At 38.3% G+C, this 23,870-nt stretch overlaps 1 protein-coding gene across 1 annotated transcript in view; it reads left to right on the top strand.

Moving 5' to 3' along the window:
• Window positions 1–23,870, top strand: part of Zip102B (Zinc/iron regulated transporter-related protein 102B) — a 111,633-nt gene that overhangs the window by 16,799 nt on the left and 70,964 nt on the right. The window contains exons 3-4 of the mRNA XM_053801478.2: window positions 1,414–1,557; window positions 23,004–23,084. Coding sequence (XP_053657453.1) covers window positions 1,414–1,557; window positions 23,004–23,084 — 225 coding nt within the window. The remainder of the gene's footprint in view (window positions 1–1,413; window positions 1,558–23,003; window positions 23,085–23,870) is intronic.

The raw sequence follows: 23,870 nt of genomic DNA, 5'->3' as shown, positions 1-23,870 counted from the left end.
GTATATACCGCTTGAATGAGAGTCTTCCTTTGAACAGAATCAAAGACTCATCAATAATAAGCTTCCTGAAGGGATAAAAATACATATTGAATTTCTGTTTGAGATACATGAACACATTCCTAATCTTATATAACCTGTTGTTTCTGTTAGGCTTGGTTTTGTCTGAGAAGTGAAGCATACGTAATAGTAGCACAAATTGATTCACTCTTATTATAACACTGAAACCTGGGGTTGCAATCAGGCAGTCTGTTGACCAGTATGATTTCACACTGTGCTTATACACATGTGGCATAAGCATTATTGTAGCAAACAAAAGATACATCTCGGCCACAGTTGTCTCCTTTCACTGGTGTAGGCATGAGTTTGGTGAAAGTATTGTTTGCCGTGGTGTACTCGAAGTATCTGTAAAGTAAAAGGACACAAGTGCAACTAATGTGACATTTTATTGTGGCAACATTTCGCTCTCCAGGAGCTTTGTCAAGCCGTTACAAACAGTGCATGGACACAGAGGGTATATATAGGCTCAGAGTGAGGTGCAATACTAGTGGTGGTAGTAGTAGTAGTAGTGATATAAGTTGTGGACCCTGAAAGGATTAAACAACTATGGTGACAATACACATCCTTGTCTAAAACCTACTTTTACTGGGAAGTAATCTTCCTCTCTCCTACACTCCCTAACCTGAGCCTCACTATCCTCATTTATGTACATTATTTATGATGGGAAAATAGGTTTTGAATACCAAACAACCTAGGATGAATTAGCAATAACATTAGCTATTTTATTTTAGCATAATACAAGTTTGTACAGAGGAGCGTAGCAATTTGGTGAACATGCCAAAAGCCCCTTTATATGCAGAGTATTTCAGGCAAGTTTAAGACTAACTTAAGATTAAAAAGGCAATAACAGTGCTGTAATTGTATATATAGTCATTAGGCGAGTTACAGTGAACACAAGAAAATTGAATATTCAACTAGTTTACGCTATATGGTTTTAGTAAGTTTTGTAGAAGAATTTCAGTTTTGATATAGTACATAAAAAATACAGTACAGTATTACAATTTAGCACAGTATAAAACAATGCCGGAAGCAGGGGGCTAGTGGCCCCTTCTCCTGTATATATTACTAAATGTAAAAGGAGAAACTTTCGTTTTTCCTTTTGGGCCACCCCGCCTCAGTGGGATGCGGCCAGTGTGTTGAAAGAAAGATAAAACAATGAAGTTGAAACAATTTTAAGTTTTTGGATACACATTAATGTTGTATATTGGGGCCCTACTGTAATTCATTTTGTGTTCTGTTCCTGTCATGTGTAAATCTTAGTATTGTTAAAGTAGTAAATTAACTAAATAGACTTCAATTCAGATTATCCACCTGATTTATGGCAATTTTAATGCTTCTTGAATTTCTCCCATATAGTAAGCCCAAGTGAAGCACACACTGACACTACACAAGAGGAGATAAGTCATGTGGAGCTGCACAACCTGGTTGGTCCCCCGCTTGTCCTTGGCTTCCTTCTTATGCTCTTAATTGACCAGTGTGCAGGAGGACATCGTAAGCCAGGTAACAGTAAAATTGCATGTTTAAATGACATAATTATAATATAATAGTTTTGTTATTATGATTTTAACACTTTGGCTATTTCTTGCCAAGGTCAAAGTGTGTACCGAAAAGATAAAAAATACATGAATCATGGACTTGCACTGTACAATGTAAATTTTGGTGTATAAGTCAACATTGGAGAGAGGGAGTATGGAAGAAGTGAATGTTTTCAGATATTTGGGAGTTGACTTGTCAGTGCATAAATTTATGAAGGATGAGGTTAGCCATAGAATGATGAAGGAAAAAACGCGAGTGGTACGTTGAGGTATCTGTGGAGACAAAACATGTTTTCCATGGAGACAAAGAAGGTAATGTACGAATGTATAGTGGTACCAACACTCTTATATGGGTGTGAAGCTTGAGTTGTCAATGCTGCAGCAAGGAGGCGGGTGGAGGCAGTGGAGATGTCGTGTCTAAGGGCAGTGTGTGGTGTAAATATTATGCAGAGAATTTGGAGTGTGGAAATTAGGAGGAGGTGTGGAGTTACTGAAAGTATTAGTCTGAGGGCTGATGAGGGGTTGTTGAGGTGGTTTGGTCATTTAGAAAGAATGGAACAAAGTAGAATGACTTGGAGAGCATATAAATCTGTAGGTGAAGGAAGGCGGGGTAAGGGTTGTCATCAAAAAAAAGTTGGAGGGAGGGTGTTAAGGAAGTTTTGTGGGTGAGGGGCTTGGACTTCCAGCAAGCATGTGTGAGGATGTTAGATGGGAGTGAATGGAGACAAATGGTTTTTGGGACCTGACGAGCTGTTGGAGTGTGAGCGGGGTAATATTTTGTGAAGGGATTCAGGGAAACTGGTAAGCTGGATTTGAGCCCTGGAAATGGGAAGTACAATGCCTGCTCTTTAAAGGAGGGGTTTGGGGTATTGGCAGTTTGGAGGGACTTCTAAACTGTCAAGGACAGTGATTATGTATGAGTGATGGTGAAAGTGTTGAATGATGATGAAAGTATTTTTCTTTCGTTTTGAGTTTTTCTTTCTTCCTTTTCTTTCTTGCCTTGGTGGGAAACTTCCGATGTGTTTAAAAAAAAAGAAAAGAAAAATCTACCAAGTTTTTCATTTCTGAATCCCTTTCCCAGATCAGGCTTCCTGGTTGCTGGTCTGATCGATCAAGCTGCTGGTGCCTGCTGGCCACAGTTCAACATGTGTACTGAAACCCCTTATGCATGAAAGGAGGGTGTTGAAGAGTCATGGTCCTTTAATAAAAAACTTTGAATTTTCTCAGCGTACCCGTCACTTCCCTGCTATTCATTGAAAGTATCCTGCACCATCTGAATAACCTCTTGTGTTTATCAGTGGTAATTTTGGTGTGCAGGTTTGGTACCAATCCCTCCAGTATCTTCCATGTGTAGATTATGGTGTATCTTTCTTGCCTGCATTCCAAGGAGTACAAATCTAGGGACTTCAGGCACTCCTGGTAATTTAAGTGCTTTCTGAGTTTATATGAACTGAAGGTTCTCTGTGCATTTTCCAGCTCGGCAGTTTTGCCTGCCTTGAAAGGGGGCTGTTAATACACAGCAATATTCCAGCCTATGGGGAAAGAGTGACTTGGAGAGTATCATCATTAGTTTGGCATCTGTTGTTTTGAGAACTTTCAAGACGAGATACTGAACAAAGGGTGATACTTTTAAACCCTTTCACTGTCCAGATAGATGAAATTAATGTTGCTCCCAATGCCCACTTAATTTTTTTTTCTTCTGAAATGGTACAGAATCTTTTTCTGAAGGTAATGACATTATAAGTACAGGTCCTCCATCACAAATCCAGCATCATTGGGACCTGTAGTGTGCCGGATTACTGAGTTTGCCAGATTACAGAGTGGTTAGGTTAGAATACACTTAATAAAATTAACCAACTTGACTTGCACAAAGTTCATTGAACATCAACAAAAATCGAACATTTCCGCTACTTTGAGCTCAATTTCAAGGCACTTTTCATCATGAAAGCAATCAAAATCATGTCTATTTCTGTAATATATCTTCATTCTATCAAATGAGACCAAAAAAACGAGAATACAACCATAAAAATCATGCGAAAATATACCACAGAGAGGCAGCTAATGGCTGAGAAGTGAACTCCCTTATTTATTGTCCGTCTTTTTTATTTTTTTTTTGAACGTTAAGAAGCATCTTTCCATCATACATTGCCCAAGTTTCAATGAGATAGCCCAACAAACAACTGAGAAAAAAACAATATTTACCAAAAATCATGGCAAGCCCAAGCCAGGTACTGGAAATAAGTCACTTTGTCTAACTTTTTTGGGTTATCCTAGGTTCTCTATACATACGCTGCTATGTATGATAATCTCTGTAACTGTATTTGTGTATAGTACCTGAATAAACTTCTAGTCTGTCGACTGCATACAAGAAACCACCCATTCACCTATTTCAACTACCCAATAAAGTGGTCAGAAATTGGCAATTTGGCCAATTTCACAGATGCCAATTTCAAAATAGGGTCCAGAATAAACAATGCAGACATTCCTGGCACTAAAATAACATTTTCTCTGTTCATTACTCATGGCTCCAGGCCCCTCTTACATTACTCTTGCTTTCCATTTGGAATTTTTATTTACACAAAATTCTGTAATATATCTCCCATTCTATAAAATGAGACTGAAAAACCGAGAATATAACCATAAAAACCATGCAAAAATATACTGCTAAGCAGCCGCTAATGGCCTAGAAGTGAACTCGCTATTTATGGTCTGATTTCTTTCATTTTTGGTGTACATTAACCCTTTCAGGGTCCACAGGCCCTCTCAGAGACTTGTTCTCAGGGTCCCCCAAATTTCAAAAAAAAAAAAATTATGTTTTCTTATGAAAAAATAGAGAATCTTTTCTTCATCATAGTGACACCAAAAGTATGAAATTTGATGGAAAACTTATGGTTTTATGCTCTCATGAAGTTAGTGGTCTCGACGATGTTTACGCATCGGCAATTTTGCCCACTTTGAACCCTATTTTCGGCCAATTCCAGTGTACTAGTCGACAAAAATCATAACTACATATTTCGCTAGAACTCCATTTTTTCTATCGAATGAGTACAAGAAACCACCCATTTACCAATTTCAACTATCTAGTACAGTGGTCAGAATTTAGCAATTTTGTCAATTTCACACAAATTTCAAAAGATGCCAATTTCCAAATAGGGTCCAGAATAAACAAAGACCTGGCACTAAAATAACAAGTTCTCTCTTCGTTAGTCACATCCCCAGGCCCCTCTTATATTTCTTTCGCTTTCCACTTTGAATTTTTATTCTTACAAAAAAATAGAAGATTTACTGTTATGCAGACTACTGCATTAGTGTAGAAATGGTAGAAATAATATCAGTGCGCTTGTGAAAGAATATTACTCACCAGTTGACGTGTATTGAACGCTTGGCATGATTTGTTTACTTTTGAACTTTGGTAAAAATCGAACATTTCTGCTATTTTGAGCTCAATTTCAAGGTACTTTTCATTGTAAAACCAGTCAAAATCATCTCAATTTCTGTAATATGTCTTCCATTCTATAAAATGAGACCAGGAAAACTAGAATACATGTACAACAATAAATACCATACGAAAATACAGTGCAAAGTTGCCGTTTTAATCCAAAAACACGATCAAAGTTTTTTTTCTCATTACGCACTGTGTGCTGCAGGATTTTTTTTTATACTGCGCACACTGACCACATAGACCCATTCTTTCATATGTAGGCCTACCAGCTTTCTCTCACTAGATTTGAGGGCGCTAGAATTTAGGCGTACTACTAGTACGTCAAAAACCCTGGGGCATAAGTCGTACTTGTACGGCCGAAACCCTGAAAGGGTTAAGAAGTATCTTTCCTTCAAACATTGCCCAAGTTTCAATAAGATAACCCAACAAACAAATGAGAAAATAATAATACGTAATAATAATAATAATTTACTACACACACACGTACATGGGATACAGTCATAGCTGACATCAGTGACATACTACTGTATAGAAAGCTGCTTGTTATGCAGAGTATTTCAAGCAAATTAGGTCATTGTCCCAGGATAACACCCACACCAGCCGACTAACACCCAGGTTCCCATTTACTAATGGGTGAACATAGAGAACAGGTGTAAAGAAATTTTATTTATTTATTTATTATAAATTTGTGCACACATAGAGGTACAAAAAAATACAGATAAGAGCAGTATGCCAAAGCCACTTATACTATGCATAGCATTACGGGCTGGCTTAAAATTAACTTAAGATTAACTAAGCAATGATGAAGTCAGTGATAAAACATTAATGTAAACAGATTACTATAAAGCACAAGTGAGTATTACAAAGACGCCCAATGTTTCTACCCTGGCTGGGAATCAAATATTTACCAAAAATCATATATGGCTAACCCAAGCCAGGTACTAGAAATAAGCCATGTTGTCTGACTTTTATGGGTTACCCTAGGTTCTCTACACAAATGCTGCTATGTGTGGTAATCTGTATAGAGAAAATAGCTTTTTTGTTTCAGGTTTATGGTGCAGTACGAGTTTTCTCTAATATAATCCCCAAGACAGGGATAGGAAAATGGTATAAAGGTCTGCTCACAAACTTATAAGAACATAAGAATGTAGGAACACTGCAGAAGGCCTACTGGCCCATACGAGGCAGGTCCTTATCAAAACGATCTCTACCTAAAGCCACCCAAGAAATAACTCCCGTACCCCATGACACCAATCAAACCCAGCCCCTCCCACTCATATATTTGTCCAGTCTCTTCTTAAAGCTACCCAAGGTCCTAGCCTCTATCACTCCACTAGGAAGACTGTTCCACACATCTACTACTCTGTTAGAAAACCAGTACTTACCTATGTCCTTTCTAAATCTAAATTTATCCAACTTATATCCATTATTTCTGGTTCTTACCTGGTTCGACACCCTCAGTACTTTATTAATATCTCCCTTGTTTATGCCTGTCATCCACTTATACACTTCAATGATATCTCCTCTCATTCTACGCCTCTTCAGAGAGTGGAGATTTAAGGCTTTAAGTCTATTTTCATACGGGAGGTTCCTTACACAGTAAATCATTTTAGTCATTCTTCTCTGTATGCTCTCTAATGAGTCTATGTCCATCCTGTAGTAAGGAGACCAAAACTGAGCAGCATAATCTAAATGAGGCCTCACTAGTGATGTATAGAGCTGTAAAATAACTTTTGGACTTCTGTTACTTATACTTCTTGAGATAAATCCAAGTAATCTGTTGGCCTTGTTGAGCACACTAAGGCACTGCTGTCTTGGCTTTAGATTTCTGCTTACCATGACTCCCAAGTCTTTTTCACATTCTATATGATCAAGCTCTACTTCACCTAGATTATAGCTTCGAGGGTTATTTTCATTACCAAGGGCAAGTACCTTACACTTATCCACATTGAACTTCATCTGCCATTTTTCAGACCAAGACATTAATTTGTCCAAATCGTCCTGGAGTTCATTGATATCCTCCTCAGAGTGAATTATACGGCCTATCTTTGTATCATCAGCAAATTTACTCGTGTCACTCGTAATCCCTTCATCAAGGTCATTAATGTAAATTATGAACAAGAGAGGGCCTAAAACTGATCCTTGTGGAACGCCACTAGTGACTAATCCCCATTCAGATTTCACTCCATTAATGGTAACTCTCTGCTTTCTATTGGTAAGCCATGCCTCAATCCATGCTAGAACTTTACCTCCTATACCATGAGCTGCCACTTTTCTTAAGAGTCTCTTGTGAGGTACTCTATCGAAAGCTTTACTAAAATCCAAATAAACAATATCATATTCCTTATCACTGTCAACTGCCTCAAATGTTCTATTGAAGAACGTCAGTAAGTTTGTCAGGCAGGAACGACCTCTCGTGAATCCATGCTGAGATTCATTTATCAAGTTATGCTCTTCAAGGTGACTTTTGATAATGTCAGCTATAATTGATTCTAATAACTTGCTCACTATAGATGTCAGGCTTATTGGACGGTAATTTGAAGGAGTGGACTTATCCCCTGATTTGAATATAGGAACCACATTAGCCATCTTCCACAACTCTGGCACAACACCGGTAAGGATGGACGCATTGAATACACTCGTTAATGGCTGACTAAGCTCCATCTTGCATTCCTTAAGTACCCTGGAAAACAGCTCATCGGGTCCCGGGGACTTATTTTGCTTCAGTTTGTCTATCTGTTTAATAACCATGTCCCTCGTGACAGTAATATTAGTTAACTTAAATTCATCAGGAACTAAATAATTGTTAATTACTGGAATCTCATTTACATCTTCCTGTGTAAAAACTGACAAAAAATAGTCGTTAAATAAGGAGCACATTTCCAGTTCGTTATCCGTCAGCTGTCCATTCTCAATTTTCAGAGGTCCTACTTTTTCCTTCACCTTCGTCCTATACACTTGAAAGAACCCCTTTGGATTAGTCTGATTCATTAGCAACTCTAATTTCATAGTCACGTTTAGCCTTTCTAATCCCCTTTTTTACTTCTCTTTTAAGCTGAACATATTGGTCAGTAAGGTTAACCTCTCCTCTTCTGATGCGCCTATAAATTCCCCTTTTCTCCCCTAATAGATGCTTTAGCCTCCTGTTAACCCATTTGGGATCGTTATTATTAGACCTAATTTCTCTCTGGGGAATGTATATACTCTGGGCACGGTGTACATTATTAAGAAAACAATCATAAAAGCAGATCCCTTCATAATCATAAGTATGATCATTGTTAATAAAATCATTAGCTAGATAACCCCAATCAAGATTAGACAGGTGTTCCCTAAGCCCATTATAATTGGCAGAACGAAAATCAGGGATTTTTACTGTATTATCATTATTCTTGCATTCCCAGTTAATGCTAAAAGTGATGGATTTGTGATCACTTGCGCCAAGCTCTTCAGTGATCTCCAGATTATTCACGAGTGTTTCCTTATTTGACAAGACTAGGTCTAGCAAATTATTACCCCTGATAGGCTCTGTTACGCTCTGCTTCAGAAAACAGTCCTGGACTGTTTCCATAAAGTCACTGGACTCTAGATTACCTGTCAAAGAATTCCAGTCAATTTGACTAAAGTTAAAGTCCCCTACTATGACTATGTTATTGTGTCTAGAAGCCCTAACAATTTCGTCCCAAAGAAGTCTCCCTCTATCGTGATCCAAGCCTGGAGGTCGGTATATTACACCTAGAATTAATTTTTCTTGACCCTCTACGAACTCTACCCAAACAGATTCTTTTACTGCTCCATCTATTTTTATACCTGTTTTTATGCAACAGTTAATATTTTCTCGAACATATAATGCAACTCCTCCCCCCTTCCCATTAGATCTATCCACATTGAACAACTTAAATCCCTGAATATTACACTCAGCAGTCATATCCCGACTCTTTAAATCATACCACGTTTCAGTTAATGCAATGATATCAAAGTTCCCAGCACATGCTACCAAACGTAGTTCATTAATTTTATTTCTTGCACTTCGACTGTTAGCATAAAATACCATCATATGTTTTTTCTTCTGCACATTTTTCCTATTCATCTTTGTTTTTACACAATTTCTGAAATTATCAATACCCATAGTTACTCCATGACAGTTACTATTAAGGTTCTTAATATCAGAGCATAAGTCAATATATCCACACTCATTATTTATCATTTCTAAACCCATACCTGTAACTAATCCTAGTTTAAAGTGCTAACAACCCCCTCAACTGAGTTAGCAAGAAAACCCACACCTGCCCTGGATAAGTGAACCCCATCCCTGGCATACATGTCATTTCGACCATAGAAGTTGTCCCAGTTGTCAATGAATGGTACTGCAATATCCTTAGTGTTTATCCAGCCAACAATTAATACCAATTGCTCTGGACAACCATTCATTACCAACACCTCTTCTTGGCAAAATGCCACATATAACAGGGCGCCCCCCTTCTTCCTAATTATGTCTATAGCTGTCCTGAACTTTCTAACTAAATCCTCACTTCTACGCTTGCCTACATCATTGCCTCCAGCACTGAGGCAAATAATAAGATTGATCCCATTACCGTTCATGATGTTGTCAAGCCGGCTAACAATGTCCTCCATCCCAGCCCCAGGAAAGCAAACCCTTTGTCTCCTACTCCTGTCCTTCAAGCAGAATGCCCTATCCATGTATCTAACCTGGCTATCACCAACAACAACAATATTCTTACCTTCCTTGCTGTCGTTCGTCGTGACGGTCCCAGTAGTCGACTCACATTCGTCGGGTAGCACCGAGAATGCGTTGGAGGTTTCCACAAGAGTTTCCACAGCAGTCTCTTTCTTCTTCACCGTTTCTGGCTTTCCATTCGTCTTCTTGATCGTCAACTTCGTCGTCCCCTGCTGTCCAGCCACTGACCACGATCCCTTCTTGACCTGAGGACTCAAAACAGGAGGACTACTACGTATCCTCTTGTTTTCCTCGGTCAATCGCCGTATCTCCATCTTCGCTACCCTCAATTCTTCCTTAAGCTGCTGGTAAAGTTGCTCGATGGAGGGCATCTTGGTTCAGTCCACGGGGAGCACACAAGACACTTCTTCACAGAGTTAAGTACAGGTCACCACTTCCTCTTCATTCCTCCGTCGAACTGCTCGGTATTATGCCAAATATTATTCATTCTGGAGTATGTAACATGTTTTATGTTATTTATATTGTTTATTATGCCATATTAGATCAATTGTGATAGGCAATAAGCTGTAGTATTGATATTAGCATAATTATTTATTTATTTATTTATTTATTAATTTGAACATGATACAGAGAAGTACAAAGGGATACAGTTATTAAAGTGCAACATGCCAAAGCCCCTTGTATGCAGAGCATTATGGGCAGGCTTAAAATTAACTTAAGATTAACTAAGCAATGATATATTCAGTGGTAAAAACATTATTGTAAACAGATAACAATTTAGCACAAATGAGTATTACAAAGACAGGTCATATGGTCATTTACTGTGTTGCTGTGCATTCAATAGAATGGAGTATTCTGTTAGGTAATGTAATTAAAAAATAACAAAGTTTGATTGGGTCACAGGTTAGACATTTATGAGATACAATACTGTAATGAGAAACATTTATGAGATACAATTATTCAGTATTTATTTAGTTGCGGATGAGTAAGTGATTTTTGAGAAGAGACTTGAATTTATAAACAGACAGTGTTTCTTTTATATTCACAGGTAATGAATTCCAGATTTTAGGGCCTTTTATGTTCATTGAGTTTTTGCATAGTGTGAGGTGGGTAATTAATGGTCTAAGATGGTTTATTGTTGTTGAGCCCCATGCACAAATTCCATATGTGAGATAGGGGTAAATAAGAGCAATATAGGGCCAGGAGGACTGTCTGTGGAACATAGTACCGTATCTTCAATAGTATGCCTACGGTCTTCGAAAATTTTTTGGGAAATTTGTTGTATGTGTGTTTGAAATTTGAGTCTATTATCAAGGTGGATTCCTAAGAATTTTCCCTCTGTGAGTTTTGTGATAGGTGGTCCGTTTATCATTATGTTAAGAGGGATGTCTGTAGCTCTGTTACCAAACTGAATGAAGTAGGTTTTGTCAATGTTTAGAGTAAGTTTGTTAGTCATCATCCAGGTAGATATTTTCTGTAATACGGTATTTACAGTATTGGCTAGTGTGACTGGGCTCGGGTGAGAGAAGACATATGTAGTGTCATCTGCAAATAGTGTGGGTTTGAGTAGTTGTGATGCATTTGGTAAGTCATTTATGTATATGAGAAAGAGAAGAGGGCCTAGGACACTTCCCTGTGGGACTCCAACTCTAATTATAAAGCATATTCTCCTGCATCACGAGGCTGAGCTTATAGCAACCAACAGTGGCTTCAAAGCCGCCTTATCTTTAATGGACAATGTACTGTGTAGGTGCTTTACACATCGAAAAGCATTTCTTTTATTCATTGGAACCATGGCTAGGGCTAAAAGTAAGCAGGTTATAACAGTAAATGGAGAAAAAGAAATTAGAATGACTTATGCAGCAAGTAGCGCCACCAAACAGTACCAGCAGGTTGATATGGCAACTTTGGAAATTTGAAATTATGCTAGCTGAAATTAGTGTTGAATAACTGAAGGAACCGAATAACCGAATGCCGGATTTGTGATGGTGGACCTGTACAAAATTTGATGGAAAATTTAGTTACCTAGGTGCAAAGTTAGCAGCCTGGGTGCAGTGTATGCATTGGTAATTTTGCTGATTTTGAGTCCTATTTTAAGTCAATTTCATTGTTATGTTTGACAGATTCTTAACTATTTTGCTAGTATACTTTCCATTCTATCAAATGAAAACAAGAAAGAGCCTATTCAGTTATTACAGCTACCCTATAAAATGCACAGAAGTTGGTAGTTTTGCCAGTTTTACACAAAAATTAAAAAAAATTCAATTTATTTTCTTGTTTTCAACAAACTGGCTATATTCTACTGAGGCAGGTTGACCCAAAAAAAGTTTCTCTTTTTAAATTTAGTAATGTATACAGGAGAATGGGTTACTAGCACCTTGCTCCTGGCATTTTAGCCACCTCTTATGATGCATGGCTTATGGGGGAAGAATTCTGTTCCACTTCCCCATGGAGATAAGTGGAAATAAAAAAGAACATGAACTAGTAGTAAAAAAATAGAAGAAAACCCAGAGGGGTATGTATATACATGCTTGTACATGCATGTGTAGTGTGACCTAAGTGTAAATAAAGTAACAAGATATACCTGAATCTTTGCATGTTACAGTTTAAAAATAGAATGCAAAATAAACATTGTAGACATTCCTAGACTAGAACAACATTTCCTCAATTCATTAATCATTTTCCCAGGCCTTTCCTATAATACACTTGCCTTCCATTTTGAATTCATAATCACACAACAATAGAAGACCTACTCTATTTCCTGGATAATAAAGTATAACCAGGAATGATTTGTCATGGTTTACAGTGTCCCAGTAATTGACTCATACCTGTTAAAAATCCATAAAACAGACTGGAGGGTATTAGGGAGCCTTACCCATCCTCAGAAAAATCAGTAAATATCTAATATTTTCACTATTTTGAGTCCAATATCCAGTCCTGAAACCAAACAAAATTAATCTTTATTTATTAGTATGTCTTCCATTCTTTCAAATGATACCAAGAAACAGTCAATTAAACAATAAAAAAGATCCTAGAAAAACCCTCAAAGTTGCTATTTTAAACCAAACACATGATCAGAGTTTTGCTTTGCCCATCATACACTGAGAAGCAGGATTTTTTTTATACTCTGCACACTCACTGTGCAGACCCATTCTCTCATATCTAGGCCAAAATTTACTGCTCACAGCTTATCTGAGTGAGCTGAACTCATGACTTAGAACTATGAGAGGGTCCCTGGCCTCATTGATGTAGTTTTACATGTCAGCTATTGAATGGGTTAAAACGACAATAACTAATAGTCAACACTTCTGTCATTAACAAGTAGGTATGAAAATGACCCATCTTCATGCCCTGGCTAAATTAAGTTAGTTTCAAAATTGTCATGACATTTGAAAACCTTGGAATGAAAATTTTATAACAGTTCAGTAGCTGTAATTTTTCTGAGTATTTTCCCCCCTCCCTATCCTTCCTCTTGGGAGGTGCCTTGATGCTGTTGAGAGGCTTTTGATCCAAGAATTTATCCTCTCCTTCCTTTGATGTAGTCTGAATGCCTCCAATTTTCTGGGTGCTATACAGCTCCTATAGGTTTAGTGCTTTCCTCTGATTAAAATAAAAAAATCCAAGCATTTCCTTGCATAGTGTTGTAACTAAAATAAAAAAAGTTTATTTGGAACATAAATTTACAGAATACTTCCTTCTGTTGCAGTCATTAATATTTGATTACCTTATAAAGCAAACTGCAAAATTTAGCTCTTTCCTTGCCTGTGATTGCTGGTTTCCTTCCTGTATGTACTAGAAGCATATTGAATGTATTGAGCAATGATATATCCATTGGTGATATAGGTTCACTTGAAAGTCTTAGCATGTGAGCAAGGGTGGTATTTGTGTGGTCACGTGTCAGCATATTGAGACGGTCCCAGGGTTCAAGAATGTCTTGTAGGAGCTCAAAACCTAAATTTTTCTATTTAGTTAGGAGATTCCACACATCTTGTGACTCCTTCACTGTAAACATTAGACAGTTATTCAGTCTTGGTGCTCTCTTGATTGTCTGAAACACTGGTGAGTATAATTTTTTTTCCTCAAAGCTCTGTCTGCCATGAGAACCAAATGTGATCTGAGGCATTGACCTGGTGGGGCATGTGAACTCGTGGATTTTTTTTTTTTTTTAACAAGTCGGCCGTCTCCCACCGAGGCAGGGTGACCCAAAAAGAAAGAAAAAATCCCCAAAAAGAAAATACTTTCATCATCATTCAACACTTTCACCTCACTCACACATAATCACTGTTTTTTGCAGAGGTACTCAGAATACAACAGTTTAGAAGTATATACGTATAAAGATACACAACATATCCCTCCAAACTGCCAATATCCCAAACCCCTTCTTTAAAGTGCAGGCATTGTACTTCTCATTTCCAGGACTCAAGTCCGTCTATGTAAAATAACTGATTTCCCTGAATCCCTTCACTAAATATTACCCTGCTCACACTCCAACAGCTCGTCAGGTCCCAAATACTATTCGTCTCCATTCACTCCTATCTAACACACTCACGCACACTTGCTGGAAGTCCAAGCCCCTTGTCCACAAAACCTCCTTTACCTCCTCCCTACAACCCTTTCGAGGACGACCCCTACCCTGCCTTCCTTCCCCTACAGATTTATACACTCTCCATGTCATTCTACTTTGATCCATTCTCTCTAAATGACCAAACCACCTCAACAACCCCTCTTCAGCCCTCTGACTAATACTTTTATTAACTCCACACCTTCTCCTAATTTCCACACTCCGAATTTTCCGCATAATATTTACACCACACATTGCCCTTAGACAGGACATCTCCACTGCCTCCAACCGCCTCCTCGCTGCAGAATTTACAACCCAAGCTTCACACCCATATTAGAGTGTTGGTACTACTATACTTTCATACATTCCCTTCTTTGCCTCCATAGATAACATTTTTTGTCTCCACATATTCCTCAATGCACCACTCACCTTTTTTTCCCTCATCACTTCTATGATTAACCTCATCCTTCATAAATCCATCCGCTGACACGTCAACTCCCAAATATCTGAAAACATTCATGTCTTCCATACTCCTCCCCAATTTGATATCCAATTTTTCTTTATCTAAATCATTTGATACCCTCATCACCTTACTCTTTTCTATGTTCACTTTCAACTTTCTACCTTCACACACATTCCCAAATTCATCCACGAACCTTTGCAATTTTTCTTTAGAATCTCCCATAAGCACAGTATCATCAGCAAAAAGTAACTGTGTCACTTCCCATTTTGTATTTGATTCCCCATAATTTAGTCCCACCCCTCTCCCAAACACCCTAGCATTTACTTCTTTTACAACCCCATCTATAAATATATTAAACAACCATAGTGACATTACACATCCCTGTCTAAGACCTACTTTTACTGGGAAGTAGTCTCCCTCTCTTCTACACACCTAACCTGAGCCTTACTATCCTCATAAAAACTTTACAGCATTTAGTAACTTACCACCTATTCCATATACTTGCAACATCTGCCACATTGCTCCCCTATGCACTCTATCATATGCCTTTTCTAAATCCATAAATGAAATAAAACCTTCCCTACCTTTATCTAAATACTGTTCACATATATGCTTCAGTGTAAACACTTGATCTACACATCCCCTACCCACTCTAAAACCTCCTTGCTCATCTGCAATTCTACATTCTGTCTTACCTCTAATTTTTTCAATAATAACCCTACCATATAAACTAAAGGGAGGAGGAAGTTCGGGTGAGATATAAGCGACTATTGGCAGAAAGGTGGGCTAGTGCAAAGAAGAGTAGTGGGGGGGTTGAAAAGGGTTGGAATAGTTTTAAAAATGCAGTATTAGAATGTGGGGCAGAAGTTTGTCGTTATAGGAGGGTGGGAGCAGGAGGAAAGAGGAGTGATTGGTGGAATGATGAAGTAAAGGGTGTGATAAAAGAGAAAAAGTTAGCTTATGAGAGGTTTTTACAAAGCAGAAGTGTTATAAGAAGAGCAGAGTATATGGAGAGTAAAAGAAAGGTAAAGAGAGTGGTGAGAGAGTGCAAAAGGAGAGCAGATGATAGTGGGAGAGGCACTGTCAAGAAATTTTAATCAAAATAAGAAAAAATTTTGGAGTGAGTTAAACAAGTTAAGAAAGCCTAGGGAAAGTATGGATTTGTCAGTTAAAAACAGAGTAGGGGAGTTAGTAGATTGGGAGATGGCGGTATTAGGTAGATGGCGAGAATATTTTGAGGAACTTTTAAATGTTAAGGAAGAAACAGAGGCAGTAATTTCATGCACTGGTCAGGGAGGTATACCATCTTGTAGGAGTGAAGAAGAGCAGAATGTAAGTGTGGGGGAGGTACGTGAGGCATTACGTAAAATGAAAGGGGGTAAAGCAGCTGGAACTGATGGGATCATGACAGAAATGTTAAAAGCAGGGGGGGATATAGTGTTGGAGTGGTTGGTACTTTTGTTTAATAAATGTATGAAAGAGGGGAAGGTACCTAGGGATTGGCTGAGAGCATGTATAGTCCCTTTATATAAAGGGAAAGGGGACAAAAGAGACTGTAAAAATTATAGAGGAATAAGCTTACTGAGTATACCAGGAAAAGTGTACGGTAGGGTTATAATTGAAAGAATTAGAGGTAAGACAGAATGTAGGATTGCGGATGAGCAAGGAGGTTTCAGAGTGGGTAGGGGATGTGTAGATCAAGTGTTTACATTGAAGCATATATGTGAACAGTATTTAGATAAAGGTAGGGAAGTTTTTATTGCATTTATGGATTTAGAAAAGCCATATGATAGAGTGGATAGAGGAGCAATGTGGCAGATGTTGCAAGTATATGGAATAGGTGGTAAGTTATTAAATGTTGTAAAGAGTTTTTATAAGGATAGTGAGGCTCAGGTTAGGGTGTGTAGAAGAGAGGGAGACTACTTCCCGGTAAAAGTAGGTCTTAGGCAGGGATGTGTAATGTCACCATGGTTGTTTAATATATTTATAGATGGGGTTGTAAAGGAAGTAAATGCTAGGGTGTTTGGGAGAGGGGTGGGATTAAATTTTGGGGAATCAAATTCAAAATGGGAATTGACACAGTTACTTTTTGCTGATGATACTGTGCTTATGGGAGATTCTAAAGAAAAATTGCAAAGGTTAGTGGATGAGTTTGGGAATGTGTGTAAAGGTAGAAAGTTGAAAGTGAACATAGAAAAGAGTAAGGTGATGAGGGTGTCAAATGATTTAGATAAAGAAAAATTGGATATCAAATTGGGGAGGAGGAGTATGGAAGAAGTGAATGTTTTCAGATACTTGGGAGTTGACGTGTCGGCGGATGGATTTATGAAGGATGAGGTTAATCATAGAATTGATGAGGGAAAAAAGGTGAGTGGTGCGTTGAGGTATATGTGGAGTCAAAAAACGTTATCTATTGAGGCAAAGAAGGGAATGTATGAAAGTATAGTAGTACCAACACACTTATATGGGTGTGAAGCTTGGGTGGTAAATGCAGCAGCGAGGAGACGGTTGGAGGCAGTGGAGATGTCCTGTTTAAGGGCAATGTGTGGTGTAAATATTATGCAGAAAATTCGGAGTGTGGAAATTAGGAAAGGGTGTGGAGTTAATAAAAGTATTAGTCAGAGGGCAGAAGAGGGGTTGTTGAGGTGGTTTGGTCATTTAGAGAGAATGGATCAAAGTAGAATGACATGGAAAGCATATAAATCTATAGGGGAAGGAAGGCGGGGTAGGGGTCGTCCTCGAAAGGGTTGGAGAGAGGGGGTAAAGGAGGTTTTGTGGGCAAGGGGCTTGGACTTCCAGCAAGCGTGCATGAGCGTGTTAGATAGGAGTGAATGGAGACGAATAGTACTTGGGACCTGACGATCTGTTGGAGTGTGAGCAGGGTAATATTTAGTGAAGGGATTCAGGGAAACTGGTTATTTTCATATAGTCGGACTTGAGTCCTGGAAATGGGAAGTACAATGCCTGCACTTTAAAGGAGGGGTTTGGGATATTGGCAGTTTGGAGGGATATGTTGTGTATCTTTATATATGTATGCTTCTAGACTGTTGTATTCTGAGCACCTCTGCAAAAACAGTGATAATGTGTGAGTGTGGTGAAAGTGTTGAATGATGATGAAAGTATTTTCTTTTTGGAGATTTTCTTTCTTTTTTGGGTCACCCTGCCTCGGTGGGAGACGGCCGACTTGTTGGGGAAAAAAAAAACCCTACCGTACACTTTTCCTGGTATACTCAATTCAATTCAATTCAATTCAATTCAATTCAATTCAATTCAATTCAATTCAATTCAAGCTTATTCTCTATAAGGGTTACAATGTGGGGTTTACAGGTTTTGGGTATTGTGTGGTTTACATGTTATAAAATACTAATTACAGAGGGGGCCACTAGGACACCTAGCATGGCTAGGCATTTCAAGCAGACTTAGATTAATTCTTAATATTAAATCCTTACAGATTATGGTATTAAGGCTAAGTGACTACATCATAATTTGTGAGTTTAGCAATGTGAATGCTTTTGTTTTGGCACAATACAAGGTGTCTATATTGGGGTATAATAGGCAAACTTATGACTAGTTAGGATTTATTATTTTAAGATTAAGATTAGTATTTCTGGGTTTATAGTCAGTGGGTGAGTGAGTGTAATTGTGAACCACCAGGTGGTTATCATGTAGTTGTTGGGGTGGATCATGGAGATAAGATGTTTTCTAACTGTAGTTTTGGAAGTGATGAATGTGTCTGCAGTTCTAGAGTTTTCAGGTAGGGTGTTCCAGATTTTAGGTCCTTTGAAATACATTGAATTTTTGTAAAGGTTTAGTCGAACACTGGGAATGTCATAGAGATGTTTGTGTCTGGTGTTATGCCTGTGAATCCTGTTACAACTATCAAGAAAGCATTTTAGGTCAAGGTTAATATTGGAATTTAAGGTCCTGTAGATATAGATTGCACAGTAGTAAGTGTGGATGTTCTGAACAGGGAGTAAGTTTAGATCCATGAAGAGTGGGGGGTGTGTTGCCAGGGATGGAATTTAGTGATTATTCTTACTGCAGCTTTTTGTTGGGTTATTATTGGCTTTAGGTGTGTTGCTGCAGTTGAACCCCAAGCACAGATAGCATAGGTGAGGTATGGATATAAAAGTGAATGATATAGTGTGAGAAGGGCAGTTTGCGGCACGTAGTATCGTATCTTGGAGAGGATGCCCACCGTTTTGGATACTTTTTTTGTTGTGTTGAATATGGGTGCTGAAATTTAGGTTGTTGTCAAGGTATAGGCCAAGGAATTTGCCCTCATTATGTCTTGCAATTAGAGTGTTGTCGATCTTAATGTTAAGTTGCGCAGCACCTGCTCTGCTACCAACATAATATAGTAGGTTTTGCCAGTGTTAAGTTTAAGTTTATTGGCTGTCATCCAAGTCGATATTTTGAGCAGCTTCTCGTTAACAAGGGTGTTGAGGGTGGCATGATTAGGGTGGGAGATGACATAAGTCGTGTCATCAGCAAAGAGAATGGGTTTCATGTGTTGGGATATGTTTGGAAGATCATTGATGTAAATAAGGAAGAGCAGGGGTCCAAGGACACTTCCCTGCAGAACTCCAGTATCTTATTCCTCCAGTATCTTATTCCAGTAAATTTATTCCTCTATAATTTTTACAATCTCTTTTGTCCCCCTTCTCTTTATATAAAGGGACTATACATGCTCTCTGCGAATCCCAAGGTTCCTTCCCCCCCTTCATACATTTATTAAACAGAAATACCAACCACTCCAACACTATATCCCCCCCTGCTTTTAACATTTCTGTCATGATCCCATCAGTTCCAGCTGCTATACCCTCTTTCATTCTACATAATGCCTCACGCACCTCCCCTACACTCACATCCTGCTTTTCTTCACTCCTAAAGATGGTATACCACCCTGGCCAGTGCATGAAATTACTGCCTCCCTTTCTTCATCGACATTTAAAAGTTCATCAAAATATTCTCGCCATCTACCCAATACCTCCATCTCCCCATCTACTAACTTCCTTACTCTGTTTTTAACTGACAAATCCATTCGTTCCCTAGGCTTTCTTAACTTGTTTAACTCACTCCAAAATTTTTTCTTATTTTGATAAAAATTTCTTGACAGTGCCTCTCCCACTCTGTCATCTACTCTCCTTTTGCACTCTCTCGCCACTCTCTTCGCCTTTCTTTTACTCTCCATATACTCTACTCTTCTTGTAACACTTCTGTTTTGTAAAAACCTCAAATAAGCTACCTTTTTCTCTCTTATCACACCCTTTACTCCATTCCACCAATCACTCCTCTTTCCTCCTGCACCCACTCTCCTATAACCACAAGCTTCTGCCCCACATTCTAATACTGCATTTTTAAAACTACTCCAACCCTCTTCAACCCCTCCCCCCCCCACTACTCATACTTGCACCAGCCCACCTTTCTGCCAATAGTTGCTTATATCTCACCCGAACTTCCTCCTACCTTAGTTTATACACTTTCACCTCCCTCTTAATTGTTGTTGCCATTTTCCTCTTGTCCCATCTACCTCTTACTCTAACTGTAGCTACAACTAAATAATGATCCAATATATCAGTTGCTCCTCCTTTTATCCACCAATACATAATCTAACAAACTACTTTCATTACATGCAATATCATACCTTGTATATTTATATATCCTCTTTTTCATAAAATATGTATTACTTATTACCAGACCTCTTTCTACACATAGCTCATTTTTACCCACTTTAGCATTGAAATCCCCAACCACAAATACTCTCATACTTGGTTCAAAACTCCCCACGCATTCACTCAACATTTCCCAAAATCTCTCTCTCTCTCCTCTACACTTATCTCTTCTCCTGGTCCATATCTGCTTACTATAACCCGCTTTTCACATTCAACCTTTATTTTACTCCACATAATCCTTGAATTAATACATTTATAGTTCCTCATTTCCTGCCATAGCTTATTCTTCAACATTATTGCTACTCCTTCTTTAGCTCTAACTCTGTTTGAAACCCCTGACCTAATCCCATTTATTCCTCTCCTCTGAAACTCTCCCACCCCCTTCAGCTTTGTTTCACTTAAAGCCAGGACATCCAGCTTCTTCTCATTCGTAACCTCTACAATCATCTCTTTCTTATCATTCGCACAACATCCTCGCACATTCAGACATCCCACTTTGACAATTTTCTTCTTCTTATTCTTTTTAGTAATTATTGCAAGAAAAGGGGTTACTATCCCATTGTTCCCGGCATTTTAGCTGACTTTTACAACACACATGGCTTACGGAGGAAAGATTCTTATTCCTCTTCCCCATGGATATAAAAGGAAAAGAAAAGTAATAAGAACAAGAACTATTAAGATAAAATCAAAGAAAACTCAGATGAGTGTGTATAAATAAATGTGTACATGTATGTGTAGTGTGACCTAAGTGTAAGTAGAAGTAGCAAGACGTACCTGTAATTTTGCATATTTATGAAACAGACAAAAGACACCAGCAATCCTACCATCATGTAAAACAATTACAGGCTTTCGTTTTACACTTTGTAAATGGTCCAAGTCGGACCGAAACGTTGCCGTAAGCTTCTCTCTTCTATGTGCGGGTTATTTGTGTATTTACACTCACTTGGCAGGACGCTAGTACCTCCCTGGGTGGTTGCTGTCTACCATCGTACTACCTGCAAAATACATCATGCCCCGTTCAAAATATGACCACAAAAAAAAATAAAAAGTTTACCACGTGGTCATAGACCTATGTCATAAACAGTTTACCGTGTCAAAGTTAAGACTATGTGCAACATCTGGTTATCTTTATTGTAGACATTTTGCCATCCAGTGGCTTTATCAATACAGATTCTTGGACATAATTAGAAGACAGTAGAACTACAGTGGACCCCCGGCTTACGATACTAATTCGTTCCAGGAGGCTGTTTCGGTGCCATTACCGAATGAATTTGCTCCCATGAGGAATATTGTAAATTAGATTAGTCTGTTTCAGACCCCTAAAAATACACTTACGAAATCACTTACTAAAATACACTTACATAATTGTTCGAGTTGGGAGCTGATCGTAAGTCGGGGGTCCACTGTATATACAAAAGATGAGGTAATCAGTCCCTCAGTTTACTGTGGGGTCATAGATCTGTCTCATAATCAGTTTACCATGTAGTCATAGATCTGTTGCAAACAGTTGAAGAGTTAAACTAATAGCTACCTTATCTGTTCAAATTTTTTTTTTATTTTCTTAACAAACCAGCCATATCCCACTGAGGCAGGGTGGCCCAAAAAGAAAAACAAATTTCTCTTTTTAAATTTAGTAATCTATAGAGGAGAAGGGGTTACTAGCCCCTTGCTCCCGGCATTTTAGTAGCCTCTTACAACACGCATGGCTTACGGAGGAAGAATTCTGTTCCACTTCCCCATGGAGATAAGAGGAAATAAACAAGAACAAGAACTAGAAAGAAAATAACAGAAAACCCAGAGGGGTGTGTATATATATGCTTGTACATGTATGTGTAGTGTGACCTAAGTGTAAGTAGAAGTAGCAAGACATACCTGAAATCTTGCATGTTTATAAGACAGAAAAAAGACACCAGCAATCCTACCATCATGTAAAACAATCATAGGCTTTCATTTTACATTCACTTGGCAGGACGGTAGTACCTCCCTGGGTGGTTGCTGTCTACCAACCTACTACTTGCAAAATACATCATGCCATGTTCAAAATATGACCGCAAAAGAAAATAAAAAGTTTACCACGTGGTCATAGACCTATGTCATAAACAGTTTACCGTGTTAAAGTTAAGACATGTGCAACATCTGGTTATCTTTATTGTAGACATTTTGCCATCCAGTGGCTTTATCAATATAGATTCTAGGACATGATTATAAGACAGTAGAACTGTATACAAAAGATGAGGTAATCAGTCCCTCAGTTTACCGTGTGGTCATAGATCTGTGTCATAATCAGTTTACCATATAGTCATAGATCTGTTGTAAACAGTTGAAGAGTTAAAGTAATAGCTACCGTATCTGTTCAAAATGTCTATACTAATATTATATCATATATTTTACAAATTATTTTATTCCACAATTTTGTAAAATCTTCAACAGATTTTTGCATTTGGACCTTAGTTGTATGCTTTTTAGACTGTTGTAAAGTTTCAAAATTCAGTAATAAATGAAAAAGCAAGACTAATGCTCTGAAAATTGATTACTTTAGTGTAATTTACTTATTCTAATTGCACCACCTTGCAGCTGATCCAGAGAACAATGGCAGCAATAGTAGAAGCCAAAGGTCTTTAACAGCGACGCTTGGTCTTGTAGTACATGCAGCAGGTGAGTTTGTCTTCAAGAGTTCTCTGTATTGTGTAAGTTAGTCTATACAAGTTTATTACAAATGCACTGTGGGGAAGCCAGGGAGGATATAGGTGACAGTAGTGATGGAAGAGGAGATGAGAATACAAAGGAAAGAATAATGACAAATACAGTAAGTCCTCACTGAACATTGTTTCGTTATAACAGCGATGAGAAAAAAGCAGTTATCAGCTGGGGCCACTGTCTGTGTGGAGTTTGCATGTTCATTTTTGAACTGCATGGTGGTGGTAGGTGCTTCTTGCAGTTTTTGCTTTGCAAACATTTATTCCTTGATTTAACCTTGTTGCAGTGATTGCTAATGGTGCACTGTCCACCCTTCATGGTTATATCAATTAGCCTATTGTAAAATTGGTTTCATTGTATGTCGTTTCACTTAGTCACATTTTCCAAGAATCTATTGATAACGTTATGTGAGGACTTAATGTATGTTAATAAGACATGTGTGGTGCTAGGTTTGGAAAAGGTCTCATGACAAATGTTTCCTTAGTAAATTTACTGGTACTACTAATGTCTTAGTTTAATATCTTTATTATACACCCCATACTCATCCTGTGGGCAGTAGTCAAAGGATTACAGAGACACATAATGGGCCTAAGGATTGGGCCACAAAGTTCTTATAGCTAAACTATATTACAGTAGTAGTGAGCTACGTATTTACATTTTTATATTTGGTTACAGACACCAAATGACTTCGAAAAAGCGATAAATGACATGCCCATGCACTCTGCCCCAGGCCCAGACTCGTGG

The sequence above is a fragment of the Cherax quadricarinatus genome, chromosome 3, assembly GCF_038502225.1.
Source record: "Cherax quadricarinatus isolate ZL_2023a chromosome 3, ASM3850222v1, whole genome shotgun sequence".
Classification (NCBI taxonomy): domain Eukaryota; kingdom Metazoa; phylum Arthropoda; class Malacostraca; order Decapoda; family Parastacidae; genus Cherax; species Cherax quadricarinatus.
The sequence above is the reverse complement of the archived record's forward strand: the minus strand, read 5'-3'. Positions and strand labels throughout refer to the sequence as shown.